Source organism: Macaca mulatta, chromosome 4 (assembly GCF_049350105.2).
Source record: "Macaca mulatta isolate MMU2019108-1 chromosome 4, T2T-MMU8v2.0, whole genome shotgun sequence".
NCBI lineage: Eukaryota > Metazoa > Chordata > Mammalia > Primates > Cercopithecidae > Macaca > Macaca mulatta.
The window spans coordinates 88,968,006-88,980,482 of NC_133409.1; the positions used below are offsets into that span (position 1 = coordinate 88,968,006).

Genomic DNA, 12,477 nt, shown 5'->3' on the forward strand with positions numbered 1-12,477 from the left:
TAGCACCCATAGAAATAGAAATACCGTGGCTAAAAAGCCCTGAATCACAAGCCCTTAAAAATATCAAAGATAGAAATCTTGGAGCAGCCTGCCACCTTCAGGATAACTTCCCAGTTAACGCTATCAGAGATCACTGATTTCAGCTTCTACAAATTTCAAATACCAATCCATGTAAAAATGTTAAGTATAATTAAATAAAGGGCATTTAAATTAGAGTGGCTGAAGCCATCTTCCCTGCAGTGCTTTTGCTCTGATTAAGCATTATATTTAATGATTACATTTCCCTTTCTTCATTTTGGTTCTCTGATTCTTGTTTTATTATTATTTTTTTTTCTATTCGATTATCTTTACATCAATATTTTCTTACTTTAAACTGGTTAAAAACAACCACTCTACTTCATTTTGCTAAGCAGAGATCAGGACACTAAAAATAGATTTTGCAACCACAGTAAGAGAAATACTGTAACTTCGGAAATCCTACTACTTCCTTCCTGGTGGGTTTATTATAGATTAATAACAATATTTCTAAAGGGTCTTAAATAAAAGCAGCACTACAGTAACCTATTCAGGAAATGCAGAGAGACAGAGAGAAGGTGAAGGTAACACTCGTTTTTTGTTGTTTTTTTTTTTTTTTTTCTGATCTCTTATTGGCTGTTCCTTTCATTAAATTACACAGAGGCTTAAAAAGAATGAAGACAAGACAGAAGAGAAATAGGAGAGGGAATGACTCAGCATTTAGTAGAATGGAGAAGCAAATTAATAGCAAAAATAAGATAAGGGAAAGTATAACTAAAATCGATACCATTAGGTCAAATGAGAACGGGATGTAACAAATAATGGAAAAAGAGAACACAGTGGCTTGAAAATGCATCAGGTGGGGGCACAGGAAAATAAGAGGCATTTAAATTAGAGCGGCTGAGAACAAATATTCATCGACAATGAACATCCTTTCATTATTTTCCTTTTTAAAAAGCAGGAAAGGGCAACTTGAGAGCCCAGTTTGACCCTGGTGCAATAACTTCCATTTTTATCGGCTAGCTCTTTGGTGGCATTGCCCTGTGAAACAACTTCAAGGTCAATTTCCTTACGACTTTGGTTTTCAACTCTTCACTGACACTTTGGAATCACGTGTGAAGTCTTATCCAATGCTGGGCCTCACTCCACAAGAATTAAATCAGACAGTCTGGGGTAGGGCCCGGCACGGAACTTTGCAGAGATTCCTGGGTGACTCCCTCGGAGTTCCAGGGTTGACACCAACCGTGTGTCTGGGGACTCAAGTCCTGCCGCCTCCCACCGGAAGCAGTCCCGGTGGGAGCGGTCGCTCGCCCCGAAGGGAGGGGCTCCCTTTTAAATTCCCTGGGCAGAGAAGCGATGTGTGGCCTCCCGACCGCTAGTGGGCGACGGGCACGCATTTAAGCGCCCGCGGCCGTGCTTCCCCTCACATGTGCGCATCCTCCGGTCGTCCCGGAGGTTTTCTGAGCCGGTGTTCCCACGTGCGGCCTGAACCTGCGGACATAATGCTATGAGGAGATGGGGGCCCTAGTGATTCGCGGTATCAGAAATTTCAACGTAGAGAACCGAGCGGAAAGGGAAATCAGCAAGATAAAGCCCTCTCTCGCTCCCAGGCACCCCTCTACCAGCAACCTCCTGCAAGAGCAGATTAGTCGTGAGTGGTGCGAGGGCGTTTCGGGGCGCGGGGGCGCGGACTCCCGGGGCTGCCCACAGGTTGTGCCTGATGTGGGCCCGGAGGCCGGGGGACCGGCTTCAGTCTGCTCGGCCGAAGCCGCTCGTGGTGGCTGAGCGCTGGAAGGGGGAGCCGCTAGGCCGGTGACATTGAGACTGTCCTCCGCGCCCGCGGTGAGGTCGGCCGCCCCGCCTACTTCCGAGTCCCAGAGGCAGCGGCCTGTGCCCCCGCTAACGCGGGCCTCGCCGGCTCCTGTGAGGGACTTGATACCGGGCGTCAAAATCCGAGAGGGTCACAGAGCTTTCTCTAGGGGTCTTCACTGGACGATGGACGCCGAGCCTGACCTGGAATTTTGATGTCCATTTAAAGTATTTTCCAAACAGTCCAAATGATTATGTTTATTTTTTAAAAAAATTAAAGCGGCTAGGCCGGGCGCGGTGGCTCAAGCCTGTAATCCCAGCACCTTGGGAGACCGAGGCGGGCAGATGACCTGAGGTCAGGAGTTTGAGACCAGCCTGGCCAACATGGCAAAACCCCGTGTCTACAAAAAATACAAAAATTAACCGGGCCTGGTGGCGCGCGCCTGTAATCTCAGCTAGTCGGGAGGGTGAGGTGGGAGAATCTCTGGAACCCAGGAAGCGGAGGTTGCAGGGAGCCGAGATCACGCGACTGCACTCCAGCCTGGACGACAGAGCGAGACTCCGTCTCAAAAAAGAAAAGAAAAAAAAGAAAGGGTTTGTGTTAAGCGTTTAGGATATTACAGGAAATTTTCCTTGATTTTAATATTGTGACTTTTTTCCCCTTCCTTAGACTATCCAGAAATTAAGGGAGAGATTGCTCGTAAAGATGACAAGCTGCTGTCATTTCTAAAAGATGTGTATGTTGATTCCAAAGATCCTGTGTCTTCCTTGCAGGTAAATGTGTGTTTAGTTAAGTGAACACACAATTTACTTATTTTGGGGCTTCAGGAAAATGATTAAGTGTGGCAAGTAGTAAAAAGAGTGCTCTGCAAGTGTGTGTTGTGATCGGTCTACACGCCTTGGCAAAGTTTAAGCACAGTGGTCTAAGACAGTAAGACACTTATGCCTTGGTTCATTGGATATTTACCAGAATTCTAAAATAACTTGTTAAAGTATTGATACAGAGCAACTGTGTGAATTATTCATAGTATTTCAGAATTTGTCAGGCATTACTTCCAGTGGTTGTCATTTGAGTGACAAAAGCAGAGCTTTAATATTTTTTTCTCATTCTTATGTGGATTGAGGTATGATCTAATCTCAGAGACTCCAATAGTATAGTTGGGTTTTGTGGGGTGTTCTATTTGTTTTTTTAAGGATATATTCAGATAGGATATTTAAAATTAGGAGAAAGATCAAAGAATACATTGGGAATGGGAACTTATGTGTAAATCCATATACTGTATTATGTAAGTCCTGGGCACAAGTGCTTTGTATATAGTGATGAACAAAACTAGTCCTTGCTCTCACAGGGCTTATGATGCTGTGAAGGACACAGACATTGAACAGATGAGCAATGATGTGACCGTAATTATGGGAAAAGTATGGGCACTTTTGAGTATATTGGAGGGACCTCTTTGAAATTGGAGGATCACGGATGGTTTCTGAGGAAGTGATAGTTAAATGCTCAGACCTGAGGGATCAATTGGAGTTAACCAGATGAGCTTTTGGGGGCAGGAAGATTCTAGTTAGGGATAAAAGTTTGATTAAAGGACAAGGAAGTGCCAACAACTTCCAGATTTTTTTTTTTTTCACTCTAAAATATTCTAATACTGTCTCTCTGTCTCTGGATATTTGCACAGATACAATTATTAATATAATTTTCACTACAGAGGAGAAATAAAACGATTTGTAAATCGCTGTGCATAGTAATTGTAGGGTTCAGTTATCACCAAATGCTCACATTAAAAAGGTATAGGGTTAATGTCTGTGTTCTTTATGTTATTTTAAAATAGGTGTTGAGTAATACTCCCCAAGTATTCTTTCTCTCGTGTTACTTAATTATGCATCTGCAAATTCACTCTTGGGAACAAAAAAAAAGTAATGCTTTGTATGTAGAAGACTCAGTTATACATATAATGAATGCATAAAGAGATATGTATATAGTGATACTAAAATTTCATGGGGACATTAGGAAAAGTCTAAATAGATTCCTTAGGGAGAGTGATAATGAAAACTGGAATTGCCTTTTGTTTATGTTCTTTGTTCCTTTTTTTCCTTCTGGCAGTTCATAGTTGTGGTGCCTCTAGACATCGTTGATACTCTGCCTTTCATATGGCAAATTATTTATTTGTTGTCTCACTTTTTAACATATTTATTCAAAATTCTGTCAAATATTTCAGTCTTTTTGTCTTTTGTGATAAAGGAATACTGGGCCCACTCTACCATCAAATAAACTCTTCTGTGTTTTCTTCTAGTAGTTTTATAACTACATTTTATATTAAAATCTTTATCTGGCATTAAATGTGGTTTTTGATGTGTGGAATAGATGAGTTGAACTCTTTTCAAACAGATGGCTAGTTGTCTAAATGTAATTTGTTGAATAGCCCAGACCTTTCTCCACTTACTTAAAATCTCTAGATACACATCTCTAGATACACATATGGGTCTATTTATGGACTCATCAGTTTTACTTATTTTTCTATTTTTACACTAGAACCATAGTTTTAATTAATAGAGCTTTATAATGTATGTTGATATCTCTTATAGTCTTCTCTCATTGTTTTAAAAAATTTCTTGTCTCTTTTCACACATTAATATTTTTCCAGATGAAATTGTCAGGTTCTTTAATAAAAGTCTTTGAGGGGTAAAGGGAATGTTGTTACTGGGATGAGAGCTTTTTTCACTTTAAATTTGAACTGTTTATTGCTAATACAGTAGTCTTCCCTTATCAGCAGGTAGGTTCCAAGACCCTCAGTAGATGCCTGAAACTGAGGGTGGTACCAAACCCTATATATACTGCTTTTTCCTATAAATCTATACTGTGATAAAGTTTAATTAACAACTAATAAAATGGAACAGTTGCAACAATTTCAGGATTAGAAGATTCATTCTTATTATCCATGTTAGCACTCTCACCATATGATTTTTTTTCCTCATTAAGTCAATGACTTTTACTTTCTCACTTGAAGGAAGCACTTTATGGCTTCTCTTTGGCATAACTGAGTTGCCAGCACGACGGCTCTTGTGCTTTGGGGCTATTCTTGGTAAGGTAAGGGTTACTTGCACACAAGCACAGTGATGCCACACAGTCTGATAACCAGAATGGCTACTAAGTGACTAACAGGCAGGTAGCCTGTACAGTGTGGAAAGGGAGGATTAACATCCTGGACAGAATGCAGTGGATAGCATAAGAATTCATTATGCTGCTCAGAGTGGTTTGCAGTTTGAACCTTATGGATTGTTTACTTCTGGGGTTTTTCATTTAATATTTTTGGTCTGTGGTTGACTTCAGATAACTGTAGATAAAGCCTGGGACTACTATATATCAGAAAGTGAGTGGTTTTTATAGTGTAACTACCCATATTGCTAAGTTATTATTTCTGTTAGGCTTTCAGTTGATTCTCTTTTCTAAATATATTCTCATATCTATGTAGAATTAAAAACTTCTCTTTCTAGTATTTATACTTAATTTTTTTATTGTGTTGTATATATTAACATGCCAGTGAAAGTAGGCATTCTCACCTGTTCCTTCCATAGGATGTCTCAAATGTTTCAGCATTAATTATAATAGAATGATACTTGTTTTCTATGAAAAAATACTTATATCACATTTGGGACATTTTCTTCTACTTTTAGTTTCCTAAGTTTTTTTTTGTTTGTTTGTTTCCAGTCGAGAGGTTTTTGAATCTTCTTAGATTTTTTTTGTGTCAAATAATTATTAATTTTAATATTTACTATTAATTAGAAAGGAAATCTAAATACAGACGTGCTTGGAGTAGAAGGAAGATCTTCCTTACCTGGGAATAGGAAAATGAGAGAAGCTTTGAGATTTGGAAAGTGAAGAAATTGAGAAGAGTGTTTCAGGCCTAGTTTGCAATATAAAGATACAAGAGTGTGTGATGCCTTTGAAGAATGGTTAGAGTTCACTGCAGTTATGGGAAAATGTGCAGTGTGGATTTGGGAGAAGTGAGTTGGGATGGAGAGTGATAGGGGTCAGATCATAAAGGCCCTTATTTTTCTTGCTAAGGAGTTTTGTTTTATTCTGAAGGCAATGGGAAGTTATTAAAGAGTTAATGGTCAAAAAGTGATGTTAGATTTGAAAGTAGCCTGGTGGGGGAACAGAGTACATTTTATCTAATTAGAAGAGACCAGATAGGAGGTATTTGCAGTCATTTCTACAAGAGACATTGACTTGGACTAGGGTGATTTAGCAGTATGGGGGAAAAGTGAGTGAGTTCGAGAGAGACATATGATGCATTATCAACAGGATTTGTTCATTGATTGGTGTAATGAGTGAGGGAGAGGGCGGTGCAGGTATAATCTCGTTTTTGGCATGAGAGGTGGGTAGTGTTGGTCATTGAGATTGAGGATATGGGAGTAGAACTGGTGATAGGTTTAGTTTCAGATAATATTGAATTTGAGGAGCATGTCGGTCATTTAAGTGGAGATACCTGTTAAGCATTTGGGTTGGGAAATCAAAAAAAGGTCTTGGTTTATCATCACAGCTTTGGAAGTAATTAACTTGTAGGCAGTAATGGAAGTTAGAGGAGTGTGCGGGATTACTTTGGAGGAATGTGTAGAGTGAAAAGAAGGCCTGGGCACTCTTAAATGTCACACACTGACATTTAAGGGTAAGCGAAAGGAAAAGGGTCCATGAAAAAAACCCTGAAGGACCCACTGAAAAAACTGATGGAAAACTGAGGGGGTGGCATAGAAACCAAGGGGGAAGATAGTTATAGGTACATTGGAGTGGTCAGCAGTATCAGATATAGTGACATACTGTAGTGAGTCCAAATGAGGTCTAAAATGTGTCCTCTGAATTAAGCAACTAGGCAGTCATTAGAGATAGCAAGCATTATTTCTTTTAAACATTACCTGAAGAGAAGGAAACCGGTCATAAAAGAGGTGTTGGCTTCGGGTTTGGGCATGTTAAAAAAGGTAGTAAGTATAGCATTTATATGTTTGACCAAAAAGCAGCAGTAGGCACGGTGCAGTAAAAAAAGGAAAAGAAAAGAAAGAATGTTAGGCATAGCTGGGAAACGAGAATGGAATGCAGAGCACACACGCCAGGATTAAGCTGGGATAGGACGGCTAGATAGAAGGATGGGTGTGCATAGGTTGTTTTATTTATGCTGGAGTGTATTGGAGGCATTCGTTTATTTTCTCAGGGGAGACAAGATCACTAGCAATATTTGAATTCATTCAAGGTGTTTGGGAGCGCTGAGTATGAAATACAACAAAGATGGGAAACAGAATAGATGTTATCAAGCCAGCTGTTAGGGTGGCATCAGAATCCTGCCCTTTAAAAACAGGTGCAGTTTTTAATAAATTATTTTCATTGTTCTTTTAAAACACATGAAATAATGTGGTGAGTGGATGGTATACATTTGATTATTATTTTCTAGAGCTACCTACATTTCTTAATAACGATAGCGCTATAGTTATGAAAGGGCAGTGTGGCAAAAGTACTATTAAACTATAGCTCATTATAATAAGAAAATGAAGTTTGGAAAATCGTGTATAGAATTTGTGTTAGTCCATTCTTGCACTGCTATTAAGAAATGCATGAGACTGGGTAGTTTATAAAGAAAAGAGGTTTAGGCCGGGCGCGGTGGCTCAAGCCTGTAATCCCAGCACTTTGGGAGGCCGAGATGGGCGGATCACGAGGTCAGGAGATCGAGACCATCCTGGCTAACACAGTGAAACCCCGTCTCTACTAAAAATACAAAAAATTAGCCGGGCGTGGTGGCGGCGCCTGTAGTCCCAGCTACTCGGGAGGCTGAGGCAGGAGAATGGCGGGAACCCGGGAGGCGGAGCTTGCAGTGAGCTGAGATCCGGCCACTGCACTCCAGCCTGGGCGACAGAGCGAGACTCCGTCTCAAAAAAAAAAAAAAAAAAAAAAAGAAAAGAGGTTTAATTGGCTAACGATTCTGCAGGCCATACAGGAAGGATAGCAGCTTCTGCTTCTGGAGAGGCCTCAGGAAACTTATAATCATGGCGGAAGGGGAAGCAGGCATGGCTTATATTGCCAGAGCAAGAAGAAGTGGGGTGTGGGGGAGGTGCTACAGACTTGTAAACAATCATATATGGTGAGAACTCTATCGTGAGAACAGCACCAAAGGGAGAAATCCACTCCCATGATCTAGTCACTTCCCACCATGCCCTACGTCCAACATTGGGGATTACAATTTGGTGACATGAGATTTGGGTGGGGACACAGATCCAAACCATATCAGTTGTTATTTGAAGAGGAATAGTATAGATTTGAGAAGTATGAAAGTAGATGTCAAATCTTTTCTCTCATCCTAAAACCTTTTTTTTTCTTTGATACTAGGTAAAAGCTGCTGAAACATGTCAAGAGCCAAAGGAATTCAGATTGCCGAAAGGCCATCAGTTTGGTATGATAAATATGAAGAGCATTCCCAAAGGCAAAATTTCCGTTGTAGAAGCATTGACACTTCTCAATAATCATAAACTTTATCCAGAAACCTGGACTGCTGAGAAAATAGTGCAAGAATACCAGTTAGAAAAGAAAGATGTGAATTCTCTTCTTAAGTATTTTGTTACTTTTGAAGTCAAAATCTTCACTCCTGAAGACAAGAAGGCAATACAATCAAAATGAAGAAAATCACAAAAATTTCCTATGTGTACTCCTCATCCCTTATCCTGTATATTTTCTCTTTTTTTGCATATTAAATTATGTTAATTACCAAATATTTAATGCTCTCATCATGAGGCCATATTCTTAATATTTATTGAGCTCCCTGACTTTTCAAGATTGCCATAGAATGTATTTTGTTTTATTTTAATTTGGTGTAGGCATATTTCATATGTGCATGTCAGCATGACTAATCGGCACATCTGTACCTTTATTATGGTGAAAGAGTTAATTTGTTATTTTAGGCACATATGCCAACTTTAAATTGGTCATATTACCCCTTGGGAAATGTCCTCAATCCCTCAATTGAGTTTTACTTTCCAAGTTAGATGTTTAGTTCATTCTTCATATGTGATAGTGAAAGTAAAAGCTTTCCTGACCCTTAAGACTGACATTTTCTTGTTAGGGAAAGAGACTTGATAGCAAGGTAGACTAACAGTATTTCCCAAATAAAGGCACACAGGAGAAAACAAATCAATAGAATCTAATTAAAATTACTACTACAGGGAATAAGAAGTATTGAAGATTTACTTTATTTTGAATTGATTTTAAGTATGGAATAATTGTCTTTACAGCTATAAAAAGTAATTAGGGGTGTTTACACAATGTTGGGAATTTCTGCTTTGGCAAATAGGTAAGTCCCATGGCCTTCAGAGAGGCAGGCAGCAGTAGAAACTTTCAAAAAAGTAACATTTCTCTGGATTTAATGTGGAAATAGAGAAAAATTTAAAGAATAATTAAATCAAAAAACCATGGTAAATGAAATTTGGTGATTAGATACAGTTTTGGATGTTAATGCTAGTTGAGAGAAGAGAAAAAAATAGAAAGTAGAAGCAGAGAACAGGATCATTGGAAGGGACCTTAGAAATCGCCGCTTCATCCATTTTAGCAAACTTATTAGCATAGCGTGTACCAGTACTAGGATCTTGAGTGAGAGTGTGTGAGTTTAGCTCTGCTTAATATATTACTACTTGTGGGATCTTTGGGAGACTATATTCTCTTTGAGATTGAATTTCTTCTATAAAATGAACATAATGCTACCTTAAATGTAAGGGTTATCATGAAGATAAATAATAAAGGACTACAAAGGACCAAGCAAATGGGAATTATTTTTTGCAGTGGAGAAACAAGTGCCTGGGGGGAATATATGACCTAAGGTTCTGTAGTTTATGACCTAACCAGTCCCAGAATTTAGTTTTTCAAATCCTAGTAGTGTGTTTTTTCTGTCTTAAAGCAGCATACCTCAGAGAAGGGAAAAGGTGTGAATTGTGGGTATATCAGGGTTATCAGTGCTTCTGAGGGAAGATAGGCATCACTACTTCCCAGAGATGCCCCTGGAAATGATATAGAAGATGTTGAAGAATTCAACATGATGACGGAATGAGGCATTTGTAATAATGCTAAGAACGGAAAAATGGACTAAGTGGAAATTTGTAAGCATGTCTTTAAATGTAGATTTGTTATGTGAATGAACTACCTAGTTTAGTTCAGTAATTGTTTTATGAAAACATGAAATAACTACTCAATATAAAATGCGTTTTAAAACTAAGTCAAAATTTTATTTTTGTAATGGTCATTAGCTGAGTCACTAATACTAGTACACTGTTTCTGAGCCATCTTCTCTATTCATATCTACATTGTGTGGTTAGGCAGCTGTTATGTGGTGTGACATGATAAAATAAAAGACTTCTTCCCATACCATTCATCAGTCCTACTATACTGCCTTTTATTATATATAGGAGAGCACTTGGTAGCAGTGATGTCAGAAAGTGCATGGAATTTAGATTCAGAAAATGTGAGTTTAGACATCAGGATCACCACTAGCCATGCCATCTAGCATTTTAAAAGTAATTACTGTACTAGGGTCTGATGGAGGTGCTTTGCATGTATTAACTTGCTTAATATTTACCATAGGTACAAGGATAAGTAGCCACATTTTAGAAGCACAGAGAGCTTCAGTAACTGCAAAGATTAGTAAGTGTTGAAGCCTGGATTTAGTCCTGTTAGGTTGTTTTCAGAACCATGTGCTTCTAACTGATACACTATGTTGCCTTTGTAAGATTAGGAGAATTAATGAGGTGTCATGCAAAGTGCCTGGGACATATGAGGCCAAGACTACTCAGTGCCCACTGTATATGAGAATCACCTGTAGAATTCTGCGACAATACAGATGTCTGCTATGAGAGGCTGGTGTAGTAAGTCTGGGAGACTCCTGGGTTCATGGATTCTGGATAAGGGGTGTTTAAAAAATATCTATGACCAGTGCCACCGGCATGTTCAAAATTGCTGATCACTAGTACAGGTGAAATAGCATTCTCTGGTCTAAAGTTTATTGTGAAAGAAGATAAGGATCAGGGAATAGACAGAAGGGTGGCCTTAAAGGAGTTTGAAGAAAGGAAGCTTTCCAGATGATAGAAGGGAGAAGGAAAATTTCAGGAGATTCAAATATTTGGGGATAGGGTCAGGAGAGGAAGGAAGGAGGTTAATAGGCTGGGCAGGAGAGCCAGGATCCAGGGAGCTGACAGAGGAAAAGCCCCCAAGAAGGGAGACCCCTTCTGCAGAAAAGTGGGTGGATTTGGGAAAATTCTACCATAAATAAATAGGGTGACCATATAATTTTTTGCCCAAACTAAGATACTTGAAAAGGGACACCAATTATATCACGATAATAGGGACAATAGGCATAAACTGGAATGTCCTGGACAAATTAGAAGGTTTGATAATCCTAACTGCAAGAGCCACTGTTGGAGGATTTAAAGGTCACCTCCGAGCTGGATGTAACCATCTTAGCTCCAACTTGCCAACATTTAGCATCTCACCAACACTCAGGAATGATTCCTGTCTGTGCCAGAGGGCTTTGCTTCGTCCCCAAATACTCGTGCATGGACATCCCCTCTTCTGTATTTACTCAATGCCCTTAAAACACCCATAATCTCAAGAAAAGGAGAGTGGAGCCCTGAGCATTTAGTGTGAGGAGGCTTCTGTACCCATACTTGAAGTGATTGAACTGAAGGGCTCAAAGCACCCTGAATTGGGGCTGTGCTTAAAGATAGCCTGTTGGGTAAAAGTTGAAAATATACAAGAAAAGAACAAGTGTAAAGGATTAAAATGGTTTTATGCACCTCAAATAACCATCACTCATTGTTTGATAACTACTCTGTCTTGTCCTGACAAAGACCAATCTATGAAACAGTTTGAGAGAAGGAATGTCTTTTTTTTTTTTTTTTTTTAATAGCCTGGATGCTCCATTTCTTCTGCTTCAGGAGTAATAGGACTGGATTGCTTATTAGAGAAATGGTGAAAATCAGAAGCACTTATTAGGTATAAATTCCTATGTAAAAATCCCTATGTATTAGGTATAAATTCCTATGCTTTAAATTCAGAGCTTTTGGGTCACAAATTCCATGTACTCCCATGGGTTTTTTTTTTTTTTTTTTGGTTTTGTTTGTTTTTTTTGCCACTGTGAACGCCCCAACAAAAAAACCTAAATCTTGGGAGCACTTGTGAATAGAATTGTAGAAGAGTGGCTCACTAGTTAGAAGAGTAGAATCCTGAGCAGAACTGGAGTTCTGTGATTTTTCAGTGTATTGATATTGTAAAGTATATAGTAGGTAACATCAAAATTAGTTCCTTCTCTGCTTCCTGTGATGAAAAAGGTAACAAAGAGGTCATTGTAAAGATGAATAATTTGAGAATAAGAATTTAGTTAAAATGGGATAAGCCAGTACCTGGGAATTGAGAAGTAACCCCTGAGATGAAATGGATAACAGTACAGTTGATGAGCAGGAAAATTCCTCAGTTACATGAGATAATAACCTTTGGAAAGGTTATGTAAGTCTTAAACAGAAAAGTTACCTGACTGACAATCAACTCTGGTTATGGTTCAAATGCAAGCAAAGTAATAATTTATTTGTAGGATTATTGACATCCATGTGTGGAAATAGAAGGGGCCACTG

General features: G+C 39.1%; 1 protein-coding gene across 1 annotated transcript; it reads left to right on the forward strand.

Annotated features, from left to right (window-relative positions):
- Positions 1 to 1,487: 1,487 nt before the first annotated feature.
- Positions 1,488 to 10,171, forward strand: NDUFAF4 (NADH:ubiquinone oxidoreductase complex assembly factor 4). Its single transcript, NM_001260754.1, is given in 3 exon segments — positions 1,488 to 1,666; positions 2,495 to 2,598; positions 8,198 to 10,171. Coding segments are annotated over 3 exon segments (528 nt in total). The 5' UTR covers positions 1,488 to 1,530; the 3' UTR covers positions 8,486 to 10,171.
- Positions 10,172 to 12,477: the final 2,306 nt, after the last annotated feature.